The sequence below is a fragment of the Triticum urartu genome, chromosome 6 (genome assembly GCF_003073215.2).
Source record: "Triticum urartu cultivar G1812 chromosome 6, Tu2.1, whole genome shotgun sequence".
Lineage (NCBI taxonomy): Eukaryota > Viridiplantae > Streptophyta > Magnoliopsida > Poales > Poaceae > Triticum > Triticum urartu.
In genome coordinates this window covers 271,301,552-271,326,188 of record NC_053027.1, presented here as the reverse complement: position 1 = coordinate 271,326,188, position 24,637 = coordinate 271,301,552, and the positions used below count along the sequence as shown (strand labels likewise).

The 24,637-nt window shown below is 47.3% G+C and overlaps 1 protein-coding gene across 1 annotated transcript; it reads right to left on the bottom strand.

Moving 5' to 3' along the window:
• Positions 1-6,556: 6,556 nt before the first annotated feature.
• On the bottom strand, positions 6,557-24,092 carry LOC125513190 (CLP protease regulatory subunit CLPX1, mitochondrial-like). The gene is made up of 15 exons (XM_048678221.1): positions 23,297-24,092; positions 15,736-15,797; positions 15,494-15,594; positions 15,279-15,358; positions 12,692-12,742; positions 12,508-12,582; positions 12,351-12,428; positions 11,721-11,777; positions 8,049-8,119; positions 7,854-7,953; positions 7,637-7,741; positions 7,470-7,532; positions 7,282-7,404; positions 7,033-7,176; positions 6,557-6,938 (listed from the first exon to the last, which is right to left on the bottom strand). The coding sequence occupies exons 1-15, from the start codon at positions 24,032-24,034 to the stop codon at positions 6,864-6,866; spliced, it is 1,923 nt and encodes a 640-aa protein (XP_048534178.1). The 5' UTR covers positions 24,035-24,092; the 3' UTR covers positions 6,557-6,863.
• Between the last annotated feature and the right edge of the window lie 545 nt (positions 24,093-24,637).

Here is a 24,637-nt window from a genome sequence, read left to right as displayed (position 1 = left end):
ATTAACACTTTTTTGGTTAAATTTAAGGTTATACACCAGCAAGCGTTTGCCCGCAACACACACGGTTTATTCCATCACAAACAGCTTTGATAGATCAACTGTCTGCCACGTATCGCACACGCAAGTCTAATCTGATTCGTGCTTGATGTCTCCCACATCGCTCGCATAGTTTGTCTTATTTGCCATGTATCACTGTGCCGTCCTCTGCTCGCGTCCCTCGGCAAGCTCTGCTCGCCGTTAGGCGCCGCAGCGCGTTGTGCTCGCCGTTAGGCGCCACGGCGCGCTCTCCTTGCGTCCGTCGGCGCACTCGGCTTGTGGACAGCTTTTCCTTGCGCGTTCAACTGCTATATGCATATATAGATGGTTGCTCGCCATTGAGGCGACCGCGGAGCGCTCTGCTCGCGTCCCTCCGCGCGCGCTCTGCCAGTGGTTGGGCGTGCGCACGATCACGTCGGGGGCCCCATATGCATGCGGTCGCGCCCCGCGCGTTGCCACACGATGCAGGTACGTGCGGCACGATGGAGTTACGCGCTGCAAATTAGAACTGCCATCAGGGCCTGCCGATATTCCTGTCCGTCCGGCTTCCCCTTTAATTCCCGCGGCCATTATAACCTTAGTCTCTTCAATCTTTCAATCGCGCCCCACAACACAACAAGCACACCCACGACGACACATAGAGAGGGGATGTCTAGCGGTGCTCCAATGGAGTTCGGCGAGCATAGAATGGAGACCCATGCGAGGGAGACGGACCTCTCGGTGGTGTACACCATCGACCCGTCCATGGTGGATGACTACATCAACAGCATTGAGCAGTTGCTTGCTCGAGACAAGTATAAGGTGGTCGGCATCGACCTCCAGTACACTGCCGGTCGTCCGGGCATAGATCAGAAGGTTGTCGTAGCCCAGTTGTGCGTGCGCCATCATGTCCTCATCTACCACTACTACATGGCCACAGAGCCTTGCGACCGTTTCAACAGGTTTGTCAACAACACCGACTACAAGTTCGCCACGGTGGAAACCAAAGATGATGTAAAAGCGCTCGGTGTTACGGGCTTGGCCTGCAAGAATCTTGTCGAAATCCGTGACCATTGCAGGGTCTGGGGCAGCACGAAGTAGGACTCCCTGGTCGAACTCGCCTCGGCCATCATCGACCCCTACTACGAAAAGATGAAGCAGGATGCCCAGAGAACAAGTCCCGTATCCTGGCACGGGGCCTAGATGCGGCAACTGTATGAACCTCACCTCAGGTTTGCGGCCAAGAGCGTGTACACATGCTACAAGATGCACAGGCGGATCGTTGACATGAGGAAGTGCCTCTTTACCCAAATCGACGAGCCCGGATCGAGCCACAAGCAGAGCAAGCTGTCACAAGAAGTAGATGGTGATCAGATGATCGTTTATGCTAGTTAATCATGCATGTAATATATAGTTTACTTTATTGGTGTGTGGAAATGTCATGTGTGTAGTAGCCACCTATGTAATTATGCATGTAATAGTTTACTTTGGTGTGTGCAAATGCCATGGTCGTAGTAGCCACCTATGTAAGTAGATGTTTAATTTGGTTATGCAAGCATGTCCTTATAAGTGTGTGTGTGTGTGTGTGTACAGTCCGTCTATTCTGATAATATTATCAGAATAGTTATTCTGATAACACTTCTGCACTGCATGCTCAACGCGAGGGCACTGCACTTTCTTTAGCAAGAGCACTGCATTACAGAGACTAGCGAACTTCGTCTCGAAAAAAACTGCGCGTAGTATTTTTTCGATACTGTTTTCGCTCTAATTTTTTAACCGTTTATCAGATGAGGCGTGTAATATAACGTTGGAAAGCTACGGATTATGCGCAACTTTTCCATGTTGAACACTTTTCGAGATTCCCCGCGGTTTAAGAGCAGTTTCAAAAACGGTGCGGCCCACAAAGAGTGACAGCGAGCGTTTTTTCGCTTTCTTTTCTAAACCGCTCGTTGGAATGAGGCAAATGATACACCGTTGGATAGATATCATCGAGGCGCATCTTTTTCATAACTATTGTTTTCTCTAATTCGTTATGGTTTAAGAGCAGTTTCAAATTTACTAAATCGCGGAATTCTGTTTTTCACAAATTTTCAAATTTTCGATACTGTTTTCGCTCTAGTTTTTTAACCGTTTGTCGAAACAAGGCGTGTAATATACCGTTGAAAAGCTATGGACGAGGCACAACTTTCATATGTTGAAATGTTTTTAGGATTCCTTATGGTTTTAAGTTAATTTTGAAAATCATGCGGCGGACGACGAGTGGCAGCGGCCGTTTTTCGCGAAATTTTTACAAACCGCTGATCGGAATGATTCAAACGATACTCCGTTGGAAAGATATCGATGAGGCGCAGCTTTTACATGTAGAACACTCTCTGTAATTCTTTACGGTTTAAGAGGATTTTCAAAATTACCGAAATGCGGACACTCTGTTTTTCTCGACACCTAAATCGACGTGGGTACTTCATCCAACTAAAAACCGCACTGCATCGGACGAAAAACCACACTTCATCAGACGGGTAAGAGAACTGCATGGTTTCTTTTATTCAAACGTAATTTCTTCAAGGACGAGAAAGTAGAGTGCACTTCACATCGAGTGTAAATGAACCACAACACTATCAAGAAGTGAACCGCGTTACTTTTCTTCACTTCCATAACAATTTTTTTTGCACTTACGGGATGTACAACATCATACGGCCGACCACACTGCTTCAGAGTGAAAACCGCACTGCAACAGATGGGCAAAACAAACTGCTTTGATTTTCATTTTGTTAGTTTTGTCACACGTATATTTTCTTAGACAAGGAAGTGGAATGTGCTTCACATCAGGCGCAAGTGAACGGAATCACCATCAAGAATGAACCTCATTACTTTTTTAAACTCATTTCCATAACATTTTTCCGCACTTCATATTGGGATTAAATGAACCACGACACCACCGAAAGCAAACATCGAGAGCACCGGAAGTGAACCGCGACACTCCCCGAAAGTGGGCCACACGAATTTATATTTTGTCTTTTTTTCACTTCTGTTTTTCATGAACCCCCAAAAGGGGCGAAACGAACTTCTTGAAAACATTTTTTAATGAGAGGTGGACAGTGGAGTCCCTCAAAGTGGGCTGCATTACGGTTCTCCTCTCTTTTTCCTTTTCTCAATGCAGACCGCCGATGCTTGCTAAAATGGACCACTTTTGCAATTAAACATACATTATATTTGAACCATATCTCTCGCAAGCGAACAGAGGAAAACAAAAATTAAACATACAGTTTGAACCATATCTCACGCAAGCAAACAAAGCCTACTGACGAATCCCGACGACGCCCGCCTCACAACACAAAAGTGTACTGCATGGGGAGTCAACAAATGGTCGTATGTGCCTGCTATGTGCACTGCTCCAGCGAAGCGACAAAGCTCCTCGAGAGGAAAATCCAGCCGACCTACATGAAAGAGCGGACTGGATTGCCTACCGTTAGTGGAGAATTGCAGGGAGAGAGGCAGGAGGGAGTCGGGGGCGCCTGGAGCTACAATCCCATCATGCGCGAACTGCACTGGCCGCTGCTGCCTGTAGTGCATGCCGCTGCTGTCTGCAGTGCACACCGTCAAAAGGTAGGTGGAAGAGGGGTCACCACCCTCTGTCGACGTCGGATGTGCTGCTGGACCTGCAAAACAGAGAGGATGGGGTGGATGAGTGGCAGGGGGCAAAAGATTGCAGAACGACCCGGAGCTGGCCGCATGGAAGAGAGTAATGAACTTCATAATTTTTTTCGACAATCTTGTTTTACAGAGTGAACCACTTTCACTCACTACAAAAAGAACAACATTGCAACGTCGATAAAGGGAACTGCATTATTTTTATTTTTTGCTAGCATTTTCTCTTTATAATCTCATCTCAACTTCAAGGCCAAGTGCAGTGAACCTCACGTGACAGCGAAATGCACTGCAAGTGCCGATGCATCTCGTGGAGGTTCACTGCAAAACTGGAAGAAGAAAAACACACAAACAAAATGTGAAATGCGTTAGGCTAGCATCAAATCCAGCATGTAGCTACAACCGTAAGAGATGAATTGCACTGGAATCGCACGAACAGAAAAAAGCAGTAGACTCCACACAGGAGCCGTCAACTGCACGGCCAGGTGTGCCGAACCATGATGCCGAACAGGCAACGCCAAACTGCGCACACGCACATCGCGTGGTGCAGATCCCGTTGAGGCAAGCTGGAGCCCGACGGTGTGCTCGCATGGTGGAATGGGGAGCACCGCGGGGATGCGGCCGAAGGGAGGAGGGAGATGCTGGGTGCTGCCGAAGTGGAGAATGATGGGAGCATGGGCGCCGGGACCAAATCCGTCAGCTGGGAGGGTGTGGGTCGCGTGGGGAGGGGTGGACGGCCGCTCCCGGAGCCGGTGGTCGAGGTGGGCCAGTAGGGTGCCCGAGCTGGTGGAGGGGAGGGTCGCCCGTGTTGGCCCTCCACCGCAAGGACTAGTGGTGGCCGCCACCGTTAGGGCAGTCCAGGAGCCCCGCCTCGAGACTACCATGGGCGCTGGCCCTCCGACGCGCTCCGTCGAGAGGAGCGTGGGGCAGTGCGGATCTCCACAGATCCATCATCGGGAGAGATGCGGTGGTTGCCACGGGGTGAGGAAGGGTGGTGGCGTAGGGGCAGGGCCCGCCGGAAGGGAGCGGAGGCGTGGTGGACGGCATTAAGGAAGAGAGGAGTGGGTCGGGGTGGGGATTTGGTCGAGGGAGAAGTGGGTAGTCTGGGGGTGGGGGTTGATCGGGGTGGCGTTTGACCAGGAGGTGGGGCGGGTGCATTTGTTTTTTTGGTCGCGTCGGTTCGGAGTGTTAGCAAAATAAGCTGTTGTTATTAGAATAACACTCTTAAGGGGTGTTATCATAATAGACCCACCCTATATATATATATATATATATATATATATATTGTTGTTCTGTATGCAATCTCATCGCACAAAACACACGTCTTATTAGCAGCAACTCTCTGTGTTATTATTGATCTTCACACACATTTCTGATTATAGACCTGTTTGCCGCGTATCACACACATCTTGTTAAGTTGAACTGTTTCTATCCTCATGTCTCAACGCAAACAGTTCATCCGAGTGAACCGCATGCCGTATATCGCACACACCTTGATCTGGTTGACCGTTTCTTTTGTGTTGCCTAATCACAAACAGTTCATCCGAGTGAACCGTATGCTGTGAATCGCACACGCCTTCATCTGGCTGACCTTTTTTTGTTCCTCCTCATCGCAAACAGTTAATTGAACTAAACCATATGCCTTTCATCGCACACGCAACTAAAAACTGAACCGTGTTTGATGCATCCATCATCGCAAATGTTCTATACATTTCTGACGGTATTCATACAGCACCGGTTGCGATTATTGCATCGCACATAGTTTCTCGAAGGGTCTCTGATCGTAGTGTCGCGTTTGCAGTATCCTGCGGTAGTGCTTGAAAATATTTTTTGGCTCCCCTTGTGTCGAATCAATAAATTTGGGTTATCAAGACTTGTGGGTTATCAAGACTTTTTTCTGACGCCGTTGCTGGGGAGCATAGCTCTATTCTCTGAGTCACTTAGGATTTACATTTGTTGATCACTATGAGGAATCTGGAAGATATTAGAACCAAGATTTTTCCATCCACTATGAGGGGATGTAAGAAACTGTCATCTAACTCTGCACTTGATTCACCTTCTGTTTTGAGTAAGCTTGCGACACCTATACCTGCTATTAACTCCAACACATCGAATGTTATTGATGATGCTATTTCTGCTATGAATGATGCTTATGATGCTACTACTTTGCTTGAAAATACTGTGTCACTGGGTGAATTTCTTAATGAACAACTTACTAGAGCTAGAACTATTGAGTATGCTGAAGATGATGATATTTCTGAAACTGATGATATTATTAAAACCGAACAATTTGGATGAAGCGGACAGAAGCAATAGCCGATTTATTATTAGGTAAAGATACACCAGTGCTCTCTCTATTCCTTCATATAAGATGTATTTGTTTTTTCAAAAATCAAACAAGTGCATTTTTTACTAAGTTTTTAGAAAAATATATCAATATTCACAATATGAAATTTATATCATTTGATCGATCTTGAAAGCTAGTTTCATATTTTATCTATTAGGTATTGCAGATGTTTCTATTTAGTTCTACAATCTTGGTCAAACTCTCAAATGGTTAACTTGCACAAAAATCAATAGACCTTATATTTTGGAACAAATGGTGTATTTGACAGGAAACGAGAAACCAAACACGCCCTTAGAAATTCTTTTTATTCACAGAAAATTTGGACGTACAGACATACAACAATGTTTCCCATAATATAAGACATCTTTGCAGTTTAAAACTGCAAAGAATGTCTTATATTATGGGACAGAGGTAGTATTTTTCTAGACCACGAGAGTGCATTGAGCTCTGCAGCAGAAACTCCCAAGTCCCTAAAGCATTCGGATCTCTTTCTTCTTTCTACCAAGCAAGGCTGGTACACCACACAGCACAATTCGGGCAAGGAGCTGATAACATAATTTCGTATCTCCATGCTAAATTTCAACCCCTTCATCTCAGTGTTTGAAGTTTTACAACATCTGGCAAGCATTACAGTTCTTCACATAAAAAGTCTCTCACCTTCACACACACGTCGACACCCAACTTGCTCCACTATACACTTCCCAATCCTGCTACAGATTATGCAAGGCGTGAGGACGGCCAGACAGCTGGGGTTTGAATTAGCAATGGGTACTGCACATGTGTTTTTTTTTCTTTACATTAATACAGCTAGGATCAGATTTTTACAGTGTACAGTAGAGCTAGAGGAACCATGAAATCACATGCTCATGGCTCTTGACGAAGAAAGGTCAGGATCCCCATCCACTTCGCTTCCTGCTCCGTCTCCCATTGCCTGCAGCATTTTTAGTCCATGAAATATTACTCGCAGCAAATGATTGATATTACCAATATCACAAGGCAAGCTGATTGAGGTTGGCAATTCCCACCTTTATCTGGGATAGATAACGATCAAATGCACCATCGCCGTAAAGGATCTTAGCTCCACAGCCAGGTCGGTCCACCAATCCTACTGCACCTTCATCTACAACCACTGCGTCAATTCGCTTCTCTCCAGATTTTGTATCTGGAATCTGCAAGGCAGTCACAAATTCATGAATATATGGTATGAATGCCAGCTCCATTGAGTTTGTGTGTAAGTTCAAGGAAAAGGAATACAAAGTTGCTATCGGACGAACCTCATACATGGAATCCATGAGAATATTCTCAAGGATAGTCCTTAAGCCCCGTGCACCTGTATTTTTGCACATTGCCTTCTGGGCAATTATTCTTAGTGCAGCATCCGTGAAGTGAAGCTTAACCTGAAAGCCAACAGTGTGAGAAGCGCCAGATAACACTTGCATGTTTCCAATGAAAATATACTCACATTATTCATGCTGAACAACTTCTTGAATTGTTTACCTAGAGCATTCTTTGGCTCGGTGAGAACCTAGCAGTACATTTATTGTATTAGCCATCAATTATAAGTTCAATAACAATCATATAGAAATATGTTTTCCACCTAATAGGATATTTTTCCTCCTACAGATCTACCTGAACAAGTTGGTCCTCATTTAGTGCTGCCAAGCTGACAAGGATAGGAAAACGTCCAATGAACTCCGGAATGAGTCCATATGCTATAAGATCACTGCTCTCAACCTGAAAACAAAACCAAATAAAAAACACTTTAGCTTTTACAGAGCAAATGCATTCACATTCTCCCTGAAACAAAGCTTCCAAAAATAGCTGGCTCCTGGACTCTGGTACTCACTGATTCTAACAAGGACGATGTCACTTGAGCACTTGAAATACCACTAGTCCTCATGCTTGCACGGACAGGTGCCCCAAATCCAATAGAAGAATCCTGCCGCCTATTTACACAAAAAGGGGGTGGGATGCCCCTTAGATGAAGACTGACAGGAAACACCAGAGATAGCAACTTTGAAACAGGTAAAAACAATGGTACCTCTCTGATATAGTTTTCTCCAAGTCAATAAAAGCACCCCCACATATAAACAGAATATCCTTCGTATCTATCTGTATGGCATGCAGAATAGAGAATTAAAGCTCAGCCATGATTACATTACCTTAAACAAGGAAGGCCTTGAAAAGTGGATCATGGTTTAGATGGTACTAGAAGGCAATTAGAAAAATGAAGTTAATATGACATTTGTGGTGCAAAAAGTGGTGGCACTTGGAGCAAGCTGTGGGGTTCCAACCACACAGATTTCGTACAAACATAGTATTACAACAAACAAACAAACAACAACAAAGCCTTTAGTCCCAAACAAGTTGGGGTAGGCTAGAGGTGAATCACATAAGATCTCGCGACCAACTCATGGCTATGGCACATGGATAGCAAGCTTCCACGCACCCCTGTCCATAGCTAGTTCTCTGGTGATACTCCAATCCTTCAGGTCCCTCTTAACGGACTCCTCCCATGTCAAATTCGGTCTACCCCGACCTCTCTTGACATCTCCGCACGCTTTAGACGTCCACTATGCACTGGAGCTTCTGGAGGCCTGCGCTGAATATGCCCAAACCATCTCAGACGATGTTGGACAAGCTTCTCTTAAATTGGTGCTACCCCAACTCTATCTTGTATATCATCATTCCGGACTCTATCCTTTCTCGTGTGGCCACACATCCATCTCAACATACGCATCTCCGCCACACCTAATTGTTTGAACATGTCGCCTTTTAGTCGGCCAACACTCAGCGCCATACAACATTGCGGGTCGAACAGCCGTCCTGTAGAACTTGCCTTTTAGCTTTTGTGGCACTCTCTTGTCACAGAGAATGCCAGAAGCTTGGCGCCACTTCATCCATCCGACTTTGATTTGATGGTTCACATCTTCATCAATACCCCCATCCTCCTGCAGCATTGACCCCAAATATCGAAAGGTGTCCTTCTAAGGTACCACCTGCCTACCAAGGCTAACCTCCTCCTCCTCACACCTAGTACTAAAACCGCACATCATGTACTCGGTTTTAGTCCTACTAAGCCTATACCCTTTCGATTCCAAGGTTTGTCTCCATAACTCTAACTTCCTATTTACCCCCGTCCGACTATCGTCAACTAGCACCACATCATCCGCAAAGAGCATACACCATGGGATATCTCCTTGCATATCCCTTGTGACCTCATCCATCACCAAGGCAAAAAGATAAGGGCTCGAAGCTGACCCCTGGTGCAGTCCTATCTTAATCGGGAAGTCATCAGTGTCGACATCACTTGTTCGAACACTTGTCACAACATTATCATACATGTCCTTGATGAGGGTAATGTACTTTGCTGGGACTTTGTGTTTCTCCAAGGCCCACTACATGACATTCCGCGGTATCTTATCATAGGCCTTCTCCAAGTCAATGAACACCATATGCAAGTCCTTTTGCTCCCTGTATCTCTCCATAAGTGCTCAATGACTCTCTCCCATAGCTTCATTGTATGGCTCGTCAGCTTAATTCCCCAGTAATTAGTACAACTCTGAACATCCCCCTTGTTCTTGAAGATTGGTACTAATATACTCCGTCTCCATTCTTCTGGCATCTTGTTTGCCTGAAAAATGAGGTTGAAAAGCTTGGTTAGCCATACTATTGCTATGTCCCCGAGGCCTTTCCACACCTCAATGGGGATGCAATCAGGGCCCATCGCCTTGCCTCCTTTCATCCTTTTTAAAGCCTCCTTGACCTCAGACTCCTGGATTCGCCGCACAAAACGCATGCTGGTCTCATTAAAGGAGTCGTCCAGTTCAATGGTAGAACTCCCATTCTCTCCATTGAACAGCTTGTCGAAGTTCTCCCGCCGTCTATGCTTAATCTCCTCGTCCTTCACCAAGAGTTGGTCTGCTCCGTCCTTGATTTATTTGACTTGGCCAATATCCCTCGTCTTCCTCTCTCGGATCTTGGCCATCTTATAGATGTCCCTTTTGCCTTCCTTCGTGCCTAACCGTTGGTAGAGGTCCTCATATGCCCGACCGCTCGCTTCACTGACAGCTCGCTTTGCGGCCTTCTTCGCCATCTTGTACTTCTCTATGTTGTCCGCACTCCTATCCAGGTGTAGGCGTCTGAAGCAATCTTTCTTCTCTTTAATCGCCTTCTGGACAACATCATTCCATCACCAGGTATCCTTATCTCCGCTTCTCCTTCCCTTGGACACTCCAAACTCCTCCGAGGCCACCCTGCGAATGCCAGTCGCCATCTTCATCCACACATTGTCCGCGTCCCCTCCTTCCTCCCAAGGCCCCCTTAATGACCCTCTCCTTGAACGCCTGAGCTACCTACCCCTTGAGCTTCCACCACTTTGTTCTAGCGACTTTGGCACGTTTATGCCGCTGGACACGAATCCGAAAGCAGAAGTCAGCAACCACCAGCTTATGCTGAGGTACAACACTCCAGGTATCACCTTACAGTCTAGGCACGCATGCCTATCTTCTCTTCTCGAGAGGATGAAATCAATCTAGCTAGAGTGTTGGCCACTACTAAAAGTCACCAGATGTGATTCTCTCTTTCTAAAGAGGGTGTTAGCTACAATCATGTCGTAGGCTAGAGGAAAGCTTAAGACATCTTCGCCTTCTTGATTCCTGATGCCATAACCAAAGCCCCCATGCGCCCCTTCAAAACCTGTGTTAGATGTACCCACGTGGCCATTGAGGTCTCCTCCTATGAAGAGCTTCTCGCCAATCGGTACACTCCTAACCATGTCTTCCAGGCCTTCCCAGAACTCCCTCTTGGTGTTCTCATTGTGGCCTACTTGCGGGGCATACGCGTTGATAACATTGAGAACTAAGTCCCCAACTACCAGCCTGACCAGGATAATCCGTCTCTTGATGTCTACCACTCCATACTTGAGGCTCTTGTTGATCAAGATGCCTACGCCATTCCTGTTTCCAGCTTGAAGCCGGTATCCTCCACCTCCTTCGCCTTCTGTCCCCTCCATTTGGTTTCTTGGACGCAAAGGATATCAACACCTCTCCTCACCGCTGCATCAACTAGCTCTCGAAGCTTCCCTGTCAGAGATCCTACGTTCCAACTACCTAAGCGAATCTTCCTAGGCTCGGTTAGCTTCCTTACCCTTCGCACTCGTCGAGTCAAATGCGAAGACCCTTGCTCATTTTCCACTACATCTGGGCGCCAATGTAGCGCGCCACTAAGGATGCGACGACCCGATCCTCGCTCACTTGCCACCGTATCCGGATCAAGATACGGCACGCCGCCAGGGAGGTGACGGCCCGGCCCTTGCCCATTTTCCACCACACCCGGGTTATGATGTGGAGCGTCGCTGAGAGGACGCCCCAAACAAAAATCCAAATAAACATAGTATTACAAATAGCATTAATCTCTAGAAGTTACTAACACCACATGTCCTAGCTCCTGCCTCCTGGCACCGCCACTGGGTGTAAAGAAACAATACGATACATGTATAAAGCAGCACGGTATGCATTCATAACAAATAGGTTCTATTTTCTACGAAGGACTAGTATGATGATAAGGTCACATAATTCCATATTTTTCTCTATTTTTGCTACCATTCAGGACACAGGTACTGGCGGTGTGATACTGTAGTTCTTCAGGCAAAATGTATACCATGCACACTTTCTTTGGGAAGAATGTCATATACAAATTGTGCTGACGGTACCTGTATATTATCGCCACGAGGATGCTTCCTTGCTCCTTTCTCAGGGACATTGACTATCTAAACATGACCACATTAGAAAAATATATCAAAAGGCATCCATATGTAGAGACAATTATCAAGAAATGATCTTGTCTTTTACCAAGAATCATAGTACCCCAGAAAGATCGCACAATATCAATGAAGCAAATGAGTTACTTTTTAGTGCATAGTAGGATTAATGTAAAACAAAACTATGATGCCTCAAACCAATACATTTGCAAATCCAATAATGACATCACTATAAAAGCTCCAAAATGCAAGCTCACAATACACAGCACAAAAGAAAGAAAATGCATGAATAGAACTAGGTATAGCATTCAGCCACCACTACAAATTTCAGTCTTTTTAGAGATTTCAGTAAGGACTGCGGATGTATATAGACATATTTTAGAGTGTAGATTCACTCATTTTGCTCCATATGTAGTCCGCATTGGAATCTCTAAAAAGACTTATATTTAGGAACGGAGGGAGTATTAATCTACGAATGATATACATTTTAATCCTAGTGGCAGCCAATATCTGCTTGCAAACGTTCGAACTTACAATTTATAAACATGCTGCTTCATCGGAAGGTCAATGAAGATGACTCACCGTGCCTTCGAGCATTTTCAACAAAGCCTGCTGAACACCTTCGCCTGATACATCTCTACTGATGTTAAGGCTCTCAGCCTGCATGTTGAATGCACCCAACTGATTAACGATTCCCATACCAAGGAAAAATGTTCAACAGAAGTTAATTTGGACAGACCTTCTTAGTGATCTTATCAACTTCATCAATGTACACCATCCCTTGTTGTGCTGCTTGCACATTAAAATCTGCCACCTAGTTAATGTTCAAATATAAGACCCAGAGTTCACTTTCAAGGACTCATAGTGAGAAGTCAACTAGTAGCTCCTATTTGTTTAAATATATGTGCAATCAAAAACCATACCGTAAGTAACTTGTACAATATAGATTCTACATCTTCTCCTACATACCCTGCCTGCAGGAAGTTGAAAAATAAAGCCTTAGTGTCTGAACAAAGTAGAGAGAGAGAGAGAGAGAGAGAGAGATTCACTTAAAAATATGCCTAAAGGAATCAGGTGACGGCAGTTAATCATTTTTTATTAGTTGAATCGCTCACAAAGAAATGAAGTAGGCATCTTGATCAACAAGAGAGTAGTAGACGTCATGGTTAGGAGTGTACCTATTAGTGAGAAGCCCTTCATAGGAGGAGCCCTAAATGGCCACATGGGTACATCTAACACAGGTTTTGAAGGGGTGTAGGGGGGCTTTGGCTATGGCATCAGGAATCAAGAAGAAGATGTCTTAAGCTTCGCTCTAGCCTACGACATGATTGTAGCTAACACCCTCTTAAAAAAGAGATAATCCCATCTAGTGACTTTTAGTGGTGGTGAACACTCTAGCCAGATTGATTTCGTCCTCTCGAGAAGAGAAGGCATGCATGCTTTACTAGATTTTAAGGTGATACCTGAAGAGAGTGTTGTCCCTCACATAAGCTTTAGGTGGCTGACTTCCGCTTTTGGATTCGTGTAGCAGGATAAGCGCCCCAAGCCGCTAGAACTAAGTGGTGGAAGCTCAAGGGGGAGGCGGCTCAGGCTTTTGAGAGGGTTATTAAGGAGGGCCCTTGGGAGGAAGGAGGTGATGTAGATGGCGACTTGCATTCGTAAGGTGGCTTCAAAGGAGTTTGGGGTGACCAGAGGAAGTAGAAGCGAAGCTAAAGGTACCTGGCGGTGGAAGGCTATTAAGGAGAAGAAAGACTGTTTCAGATGCCTACACCTGGATAGGAGTGCAGACAACAGAGAAGTACAAGGCGGCAAAGAAGGCTGCAAAGCGAGCAGTGAGTGAAGCAAGGGATCGGGCGTATGAGAACCTGAAGCAGCACAAGGTTGTGAGGAGCAACTCCACTTGCTGCTACAAAGTGAACAGCACTAGTGTTGAACGAACTACTTCAACGTGTTGCGCTACATATTGCTCTAGAGGAGAATATAGGACAATATGGCAGCAGGAGTTCAATCCAAAACTCCTAGAGCACAAGATCTAGTCCAAGATCTAGATAAGAACACCCAGTTCTGTTATAGGTAGTGGGGTACATAGTCTGGTTACAAACTAGAGGTGAGGACCTCTGTTTATAGGGCTTTGGGAAGCCCTGACATCTCACTTCTACTTATAGCTAGAACACTCTAGAAAACATTACAAGATTCACCATTCTCCTCATAGCTAGAAGACTAGAAAACAGTAGCTAGGGTTAAGAAAAGAAAAAAAAAACTAGACTAGAGTAGAAGTATCTAGAAGTAGCCAAACAGATTTGACATATGATTTTTTTCCTCCTCTGTTGTTCCCCATCAGGACCTCTACCAGCACTTAGACACAAAGGAAGGCGAAAAGGACATCTATAAGATGGCCAAGATCCGAGAGAGGAAGATGAGGGATGTCAACCAAGTGAAATGCATCAAGGACGGAGCAGGTTGGCTCATGGTGAAGGACGAGGAGATCAAGCATAGATGGCGGGAGTACTTCGACAAGATGTTCAATTGAGAGAATGAGAGCTCTACCATTGAGCTGGACGACTCCTTTGATGATACCAGCAGGCGTTTTGTGCGACGATTCAGAAGTGAATCCAAGAGTTTGAGGTCAGGGAGGCTTTAAAAAGGATGAGAGGAGGCAAGGCGATGGGCCCTGATTGTATCCCCATTGAGATGTGGAGAGGCCTTGGAGACATAGCGATAGTATGGCTAACTAATCTTTTCAACCTCATTTTTCAGGCAAACAAGATGCTAGAAGAATGAAGGTGGAGTATATTAGTACTGATCTTCAAGAACAAGGAGGATGTTCAAAGTTATACTAATCACCATGAAATTAAGCTGATGAGCCATAATGAAGATATGGGAGAAGAGTCATTGAGCACCGCTTAAGAGGAATGCCAAGCGTACCAAAAATCAGTTTGGTTTCATGCCGGGAGGTTGACCATGGAAACCATTTCCTTGGTAAGACAACTTAGGGAGAGATATAGGGAGCAAAAGAAGGACCTGTGTATAGTGTTCGTTGACTTGGAGAAGGCCTACGATAAGATACTGCGAAATGTCATGTTGTGGGCCCTGTAGAAACACAAATCCCAACAAAGTACATACCCTCATCAAGGACATGTATGATAATGTTGTGAAAAGTGTTCAAACAAGTGATGGCAACACCGATGAGTTTTCGATTAAGATAGGACTGCACCAATGGTCAACTTTGAGACCTTATGTTTTTGCCTTGGTGGTGGATGAGGTCAACAAAGATATACAAGGAGATATCCCATGGTGTATGCTCTTTGAGGATGATGTGGTGCTAGTCGATGATGGTCAGACAGGGGTTAATAGAAAGTTAGAGCTATGGAGACAAACTTTGGAATCAATAGGTTTTAGGCTTAGTAGAACTAAAACCGACTATATGAGGTGCAGTTTCAGTACTATACATTATTATGCACTTAAAATATCCTCCAGAATGTAAACATTAGTGAATAGTGAACCACTTGCCTGGGTCAATGTTGTTGCATCAGCAATTACAAATGGCACATTCACAAACCGAGCTAATGTCTTTGCAAGCAAAGTTTTACCTGCGAAAAATATGAAGCATCCAAACAAAATACTACTGATGAGCGCTCTCTCTTTATTATAGTCCGTCCAACATAGAAGAAACCAGAATTCAGTTTATTCCAATCACAACAACTGAGGATAGTTGCAGATGCTACCTGAACCAGTAGGGCCCATTAACAGTATATTGCTTTTCTCTAGTTCAACATTGTCTTCACCATCAGCTTCTCCATCAGAACAACCCAAATCTGCTCCAGACCTAATGGTTTTAGCTTATACATCACATAATTAGTCGCTGAATGATATGCATGAGTTCTAATTTCTGTGGGTGCAGTAATAAATATTCTTACTCATTTCATAAACAAAACAAAAAGAAATGAGGTGGTACAATGGAACTGACCCTTTCTGTAGAGACTGATGATATATACGTTTATAGTGGTTGTACACTGCAACAGATAGCACCTACAAATTTAAATGGTAATATCATATCAGAAAATCAAAGCTATGGAAGCGTTAGTGTTGAGTGTTGAGTACACAATACTAAGCAGGAGTACTTGAGCTTATCATGCCGATTATACTAAATCAATATCTAGGTGCCACCTTTGCCACTCAAGGCTAATATATCTTACAATTGAGAAAAACCACCCTTGACAGTACAAATAGTTGATCGCCAAATCTCATCAACACTAGCTGTACTATATTGTGTATGGAACATTGGAACTTGCACTAGATTTGGTTAGATGGCACAGATCAAGGAAAGGTGCACCCAGGTCAAGGTTGATTGAAGGTGAAATCACCAGCGTTCTTGATCAGTTTTCCGTACAGCTTCTGTAGAAAACTGTTGGAGGTGGCAGACCTGTGGTTGAGCAAATCCACCTGGGTCTGTATCCATAGCAGCGCCAGAGACCGATTCTCCATGAGCACTACCAAGCTCTTGGCAGCCACTGGACGCAGAAAGATGAAGTGGTCGTCAATGCCGAGTTCATGCCTCCATGAGCAATCCTTGTCACTGGTGTCAGACAAGGAGAGAAACTAACGCCAAGGCCTCCCTAAAAGGATAAACCCTTCCTATCACCAAAGCACCCTTGCCGGTTTGGACCGCATTACTTTCGCCTCCAAGCTCTGCATCTCAATGGCTTGCTCAAGTTGTGCTCAAATGAAGCCACATCTCACAACTCCAGGCGTACATTGACCAAGTTGCCAAGGATCTAGACACCGCAGGCCTCTTTTTTTTCGAGAAAACGCAAAGACTTTGCATTTCATTGCATTGAAAAAAGAGAGGGGTCATCAGTACAAGCCTCCGAGAGGGAGGGTTACAGATTCAAAACAAAAAAGGATCAATGGACATCCCAGGTGGTCAGTAAGACTACGCCTAGGCCTGTGGCTCCTGCTCTGACCCAAAGGGTCGCTTCCTCTCTAATTCTAGCCGTGAGTTCGGTAATGAAGGGCTGAGCGCCGTCGAAGACGCAGGCGTTCCTCTGCTTCCAGATCATCCAGGCCTACCGCACTAATGACCTGTGTTATGACCGGCATATTAGGGGCTTAGCCCAGTTAGTTGTGGCCCAGTTTATCTTATCGTTATTAGGGGCTTAGCCCAATTATGTTATTAGGAGGATTATATAAACTCGTGTAAGGACCCGTTTTGGAATTAAGGCCTCCTTTGATTTGAAGGATTTTTCATAGGAAAAACGCAGGAATTCTCATTCCATAGGATTTGCTACTGTAGCGATGTTTGATTTGCAGGAACAAGTATGGAGGAATACTGTTGCAATCCAGAGAAACACTGTTGGTTTCCTGTGATTTCGCATGAAGTGAAACATTGAGTCAGGCCTCTTTTTTACACAAAGACCGAGGCAAGAGGGACAAAGTTGCATACCAGCGCATGGTTTCTCTACTAAATAATGCATTCCTTTGATTTCAGTTCCTGCATTTCAAACGTTCCATTTGTTTCATATTCCTATACTTTCACTGTTTTTCAATCCTCTGTTTTACAACTGCAACCCTATAGATTTCCTGTATTCTTTCTATTCCAGTGTTTTTGCAATCCTGTGAATCAAAGAGGCCCTAAGCAAGAAGCAATCATATTTGCTCGGCTTCCTTAGGGAGCCGAGAGACCTAACCCTAGCCATCGCCCCTGCTCTCTCTCGCGCGCGCGCACGCAACGACGACGCCCCAGCGCCGGCGACCACGCCTTCCTCCACGCCATCCGTCCTTCCACCCCTACAACCTGAGACCACACCCTGGTAGGATCCGGTACCACAAATTCGGTATCAGATAGCTTCGGTGCGATCATGTCCTCACCGCCGCCCACCCCGACCCTCTGGCTGCCGACCGCCCCGATGGCCACCACGGCCAACGCCCCGCTCTTGCCGGTGCCGGTCACCTCCGCCGCGCCCGTCCCCATCGTCTTCACCCCGAAGGAGATGACGGCTGCCATCCGGGATCTCACCCAGGCGGTCACGGGCATCTACACGTTCCTCGCGAGATCCTATGGGCCGCAGCCGCCTGTGCCCTTCGCCACCGCCCCACCACCGCAGAAGCCGTCGTGGCAGCCGCCATCCTCGGCGACCCCCGTCGCCGCCGCCATGCAGCAGCTGTCGTGGCAGCCGCCACCAGCGACGAACCCCGGCGCCTCCACCATGCAGCAGGAGCAACAACTGCAGCCGCCGCCATCGGCGACCACGGCCCTGGACATCCCGGCGATGAGCCCGGGGGTGCCCATCCACCAGGTCCGGTTCCCCTCGTCGTCGTCTCCGTTACCGGCCTGGCTCGCTGGGTCCCTTGAGCCGGTCTACACGACGGCCTCGGTCGGGCTGCACGTGCTGCCCCCGCCGGCGACGCACCCGGCCATGCAGTTTGGCAGGTCCTCGGGCTCCGCCGAGCCCTTCATCAGCGTCGATGGGCCCCTGTTCCAGGGCGGCACCCTGATGCCCGCCTACTCGGCCCCGTCATCCTCGCTGCTCCGTGCTGACGAGGCGCACCCGCCCGTCGTCCACGTCCAAACGCCGCCGAGATTCTCCAAGCTGGAGTTCATGACCTACGACGGCACCGTCGACCCCTTGAGTTGGCTCAACCAATGCGACCAATTTTTCAGGAGACAGCGCACGCTCGCGTCCGACCGCACCTGGATCGCCTCGTATCATCTCCGAGGAGCCGCGCAGACGTGGTACTACGCCCTCAAACAGGACGAGGGCGGCATGCCACCATGGGAGCGCTTCCGCGATTTGTGCCTCTTGCGCTTCGGTCCGCCTATACGCGGGAGCCGTCTGGCGGAGCTTGGGCGTCTTTCGTTCCTCACCACGGTGCAAGACTTCGCCGACCGCTTCCAGGCACTGGCATGCCACGCCCCCGGCGTTTCGGCTCGTCAGCGGGCTGAGCTCTTCGTCGACGGCCTACCGGACCACATCCGCGTGGACGTGGAGATGCGCAGGCCACAGGACCTCTAGACGGCCATGTACTACGCCCGCGCGTTCTAGCGTCGCGCGGTCGCCATCCAGCAGGCGCCACCGCCCCGGGCCGCTGGACCGCCACCCTGGCCGGAAGTTCCCGCGTAGGGTTGGCCTGCCCAGGCTTCCACGGCGCCCCTCGCCACAGCTGCGACACGCCCGTTTCGCCGGCTCACCCCGGCCGAGCAACTCGAGCGTCGCCGCCAAGGGTTATGCTTCAACTGCGACGAGCCCTACGTATCGGGCCACATCTGCCCACGACTCTTCTACCTGGAGGCTGCAGATTACATTAAGGAGGACCCCGCCGCCGCCGGGCTCGGCGACCAGCCCGCCCCAGTTGACGCGGAGGTGTTTGGCAACCGTTGATCTTCCCCGCCTTCCAGCTCGAGGACGAGCTGTTTGTGCAGGCAGGGAGAGATGTTATGACTGGCATATTAGGGGCTTAGCCCAGTTAGTTGTGGCCCAGATTATCTTATCGTTATTAGGGGCTTAGCCCAATTATCTTATTAGGAGGATTATATAAACTCGTGTAAGGACCCGTTTTGGGATTAAGCAAGAAACAATCATATTTGCTCGGCTTCCTTAGGGAGTCGAGAGACCTAACCCTAGCCGCCGCCCCTGCTCTCTCTCTCTCTCTCACGCACGCAACAACGGCGCCCCAGCGCCGGCGACCACGCCATCCCTCCTTCCACCCCTACAACCTGAGACCACGCCCTAGTAGGGATCCAGTTACTACCAACCTGCTGCGCGATGGGCACATTCCACACACCCGATTGAATCGCTCACTGGCTGGAATCCACATAAGAGCACTCTCATTAAGTTAATAGTTTGCCCTTTGCGTTAAGTAATCACTGGTGCTTTTTGAATTTGCATAAAAATAGTAGAAAAGCATACAAGGACTTCGCATTAGATCAATTGTGGGCTGTGGGTACGCAATATGTTTGGTTTCTTGTCATTGTTTCATGGTGTTCTTTTACGTGACGGGGAAAGTGACAACTTATTCCCCTTTTTGTTTGTGAAACCCTGTTTATATCCTTTGAGCGCACTCCCATAACTAGCGATCACCTGGATCTCACCTTTGCTAGTGTGAATAAAAGCAGTACTAGCCATGAGACAAGTGTTATCAGATATCTTCAGGAGAAAACTAAACTAAACCAACACTCAAAACCCACTGATCAAACTCCATTTCCAATCGAATCATCTCAACTACATTAAGATTTTTTTTCTCGAATACACAGGAGAGTTGTGTACCATTGCATTTAGAATAAATGTACATACAAGCCCCACTAAACAGCTAAAACGGATGCGCTAGAAGCAAGAAAAAGACAACCCACACTCAAACCAAGACCACAACCAGGACTCTCCCATGATCAGTCTAAGGACCAAAGTTGTGCTTCATCTTTAATGGCCAGTAGCACCCTTTGGACACTGGGAACTCCCGTTGAAGACACAGTCATTTCGATGCTTCTAAATCATCCAAGCACAAAGAGTGATTAAGGATTTCCAACCACCCTGCATAGAACCTGCATAGAACCTGGCACCGTAGAGATGGTTCTAGGCCACCAATCAAATAAATGAGGAGAAGGTGATTGGGGCGCCAAGTCAGGGAGGCCAAGATGTCTGAACAGGAGGGATCAAGTCTCTTGCAAACACACAAGAGACAAGGATATGATGAATCGTATACTCTTCCTGCTCACAAAATGGGCAACAATCTGAAATGTGGCGAACCCCTCCGTTAAAGGCGGTCAGCTGTCCAGCACTTATTATGGGCAACCAACCACAGGAAGAAATGGCGTTTCTTAGGGGCACATGGCTTCCAAATCAACCTCCAATGTTCCAGACCAACTAAAACCAATAAAGAACACTTACGCTTTGCAAGCCGTTTTCACCGAATACTAACCATCTCCAGCAAATCTCCAAGAATGCTTATCTTGAATGTCATTCTGGATCTCCACTTCGGACACAAGATCCCATATATTTAAATATTCGGATAAGTAGCCACCAAGAGAGCACCTTGAATATCCTGCACCCAACAACGTCCCACCAGTGCATCATGAACTGTACGGCTATTAGCCCGATGCCCCGATGCTTTAGGGACAAGGGCAAAAAGGTGCAGAGCAAGATCAACAATGGACTGCCCCTCCAACCATCCATGCAGAAAAGGGTGTTACGACCATCACCCACCACCGAGATAATAGCGGTGGAGAAGAGAGCCCAGATAAACCTTGGGATCAAGGCTCTCTTCTCCACCGCTAGTATAGTGTATCTGGTCCCAAGGTTTATCTGGTTGGGTTTTATGCACTCATAGCCGTCGCATCCGTGCCCAACCGCAAGTTTTAAATCAAGAATACCCAGACCTTTCGAGCTCCTTGGAAGGCAAACCATCAGCCATGCAATCAAACAATGACCAACTCTTGCCTCCTTCCTTCCTCTCCACAAGAAGCCCCTTCTGATTTTATCAATTGCCCTCAAAGCCCAATTTGGAAGATCCATGGCCATAGCCAAATACACAAACAAAGATGTGAAAATGACCTTACCCGCTCAGCTAGCCCGTGTCATGACTTCAACCTTCCATCCCGGGAGTTGATCAACAATTCTATCAAATGATAGGTTGAATTTGGATTGTTGTTAAGTTTTTGATGGACAAAAGGCCAATATATTTGCAAGGAAACTCTTTCACCTCAGAAGGCAAATGCTCCTGGACGACAGCCAAGTCGTCGACCGAACATTGGATTGGTATAGTACTAATCATCTGAATATTCGTCTTAAGACCATATGCACCCCCCAAGCACATGTAAAATATCCTTGATCAGCTCCGAATCTGAAGCCACCATTACAATAAGAAGCACCACGTCGTCAGCATAAAGAGAAACACGATGACGAAGTGGTCGGCTAGATAGGGGCTGCAGCAGCCATCATCCCTGGCCTTTTGAACCAAGCTATTGAGAGCGTCCATGACAAGGATGAACAACATTGGGGACATAGGGTCCCCTTGACAAAGGCCTCTCATATGCTGAATTACATCTCATGCAATGTGTTTGCCAAAAAGCTCCGATATACTAATAGTGTTCCTGCAAAAAATATACTAATAGGTGGGTAATCATAAGTCCTCAATCAGCAAAGCTGAGCCAATCGAAATAGGATTCTATTGTGTAAAGATTGGATTTGGCTACCATATATAGTACAGCTGGACACAATGCTTGTACCTGTATTGATCTCCTTGTATGCCTATCGGCACTAAGCTGTATAAAAAACAACAGCTGCCCAAGATTGATCTGTGCTGAATCAGGTCAATATTTCTCTTCCTGTCTTCTATACATTGTTGTAAAACGTGGCGAACGGAATTCTGGTGTACATGTCGGGCTTCAGGCTGAGCTTGACAACGTGAGCTAGAGACTGGGGGCAGATTCATTGGCTCGTATTTAGAAGTAAAACGTGCAGTTGGGTGCATCCATCTGAACAGCAAGAGGGAACGGGCACATTTTATGTACAGCGCTAATTGACCGTAAACAATGCAATCAATGATGGCAACAGCAGCAGAATTTCTCAGGCATGTATGTGTGCCACATGGCTCTCCTTGAGGGTGCTGAGGTATATAGTTTATGACAGAAAGGAGACTGCGTGTGTGTTGCCTAGGAAGACCGCACATAGGCTCTTGGTGACCGCATTATCCTTGCTCTGATACCATGAAAGAAGAAGTATTCAGCTGAACTTGATGATTTGTATTTTTCCTCATGGGGTAGTCTATAGAGATTAGAATAGAGCGAGGAGGAACAACATGCTCAACAACAATCTGTTGAGATCCTATTACAATAGAGCTAGAATAATGTATCTGCGTGTGAATGTAGCTGATGACCATGGGAAGCTGACGACTAGGGCTGGGTTAGTTCATTATCGTTACTTGGAACTACCACGGAACAGATGGTGTGTGAGAGGTGAGATTACCAGATTACCCTTCATTACTTTCAGTATAAGGTACCAATTCCACACCATTGATCTGCATATCCGTAAACTTCTCTAAAAGTGGTATATCGAAACAAAGGTTACTAAATTTTCTTTCATTATCATGCAATGGGTAAAATAGGTTAAATCTGTAAATTCAGATGTATCTTGGTGCAAAGGAAGAACACCCTCCTTGCATGCCATCATTTGATGGAGCTCAAAATTTCAAACTGCTTTTGCCATTACAAACCTCCCCTCTGTAGGCTTCTTACAACTCCCGCGGGTCAAAATAAGAAAAAAAAAGTAGGACAGAACATAATTGTGTTCCCACGCGAGAGCAATGCCCCAAGTTTTAGCACAGCACAACTGGCACAAAAACTGTTGTGCTGAGTGCACTGAGAGGAGCACACGGACTAGGCATTAAAGACCTAGCATTTGGAATCAGCATTAAGAACCCAATATTTCCCACAAGCTGACCAAAAGCGGCAGCAAAATGCCATCTCTGATATAAACAGTAAATAAAACAGGTGAACGGGAGCATGATTACAGCAAAGAGTTGTATAGAATCCTCACCTTCTTGGCTCGGTCTTGCCCAATCACATACTTATCGAGCCCCTTGGAAATCTCCTTAGGTGTCGGAAAATCCTTCCCAAGGTTCGACCCGCCCCATCCGTCCTTTCCCCCTCCTCCCTCCTCGCCCCCCCCGCCAGCAGCTCCTCCCCCGCCACCGCCTCCGGCTACGCGGACGACGTTAAGGCTAGGGTGGAACGGTGGCCCGGGCGGCACATGCACGGCCACGCCACTACCATCCCCATCGTCGCGCGAAGACGAGCTCGCACGGATGGCTTCCCAGGAGGAGGGGTCCCTGACCCTGACGCCGTCCGGGGGCAGGTCAGCCCGGACGCGGCCGATCTCGACGAAGGTGCCCTGAAGTGGCGCGAGGTGGTTGGGGTGGAAGAAGTAGGCGGTGCGGCAGTTGGGACAGAGGTTGAGCGTCTGATAGCCGCCGACAGCGGCGGGGGCTGAAGGGGGATGGGCGCGGTGGGAGAAGAGGATGTCCATGTGCTTGGAGCAGCGCGGGCAGTGGGCCTCCGCGCGGATACGCCGCGGCTCCGGCTCGTCATTAGAGGAGGACGAGGAGGAGCCGCCCCCGGAGGAGGACGAGGGGCCCTCCCACTTGCGCCGATCCTGGAGGAGCCGGTGCGGTGGCGGGACCGCCGCGATGGCAGGGGAGCATTCGGCTGCGGTCAGGGTGGAGGCGGCGCGCGTGGCTGCGGCGGCGAGGCGCCTCCACCGGAGGAGGCCAGACATGGCGGAGGCGAGGAGCGCGTGCGGAGCTGCGGATTGGGGGGGGGGGGGGGGGGGGGGGGGGGGGGGGGGGGGGGGGGGGGGGGGGGGGGGGGGGGGGGGGGGGGGGGGGGGGGGGGGGGGGGGAGAGAGTGGGCTGTGTTTCCTGTGGTGTCTCAGCGGGTGTGGTTAGCGAATTCCTGCGCTGTTTTTCTCTAGTGTTTGTGAGCTTTTTACGTGGTGGGGGCCTGCTGATACGTGGATTCCGGGATGGCGAGGCCAGAATCTTGCGATCGGATAAGGTGAGCTGTTGCACGGTTGGGTTTTTTTTTATTTACTAGGATACATGAAACATGCCTGTGTGTTGTAACGAAAAGAAAAAAAAAGTCTAAAATAAACCTTCAATTTATACTTGAAGTCTGAGTTGAAATCGCTTAGCCTACGCGAGCGGCCGGCCTAAACTGGAAATTTTATGTCCCTTTTTAATTAACCATCCTAATTAAGAAAACTTTTTACCTGGTCTTTAAATGTCTGCACAGCCATCTCTTCAGTGCATGCATTTTATTCTTTGGTGTATTTAATTCATTGTTTCAAAAACTAAAAAAACATAACTTTTAATCCGCGTAT

What these genes read in the sequence shown, in the direction of transcription:
- LOC125513190 (XM_048678221.1), bottom strand. Translation starts at nt 24,034, where the DNA reads ATGTCTGGCCTCCTCCGGTGGAGGCGCCTCGCCGCCGCAGCCACGCGC. An exon ending in TTGATAAGATCACTAAGAAG is followed by an intron (nt 12,429 to 12,507) that starts GTCTGTCCAAAT and finishes TTCAACATGCAG; the next exon opens with GCTGAGAGCCTTAACATCAG. An exon ending in ATGAGGACCAACTTGTTCAG is followed by an intron (nt 7,533 to 7,636) that starts GTAGATCTGTAG and finishes ATGTACTGCTAG; the next exon opens with GTTCTCACCGAGCCAAAGAA.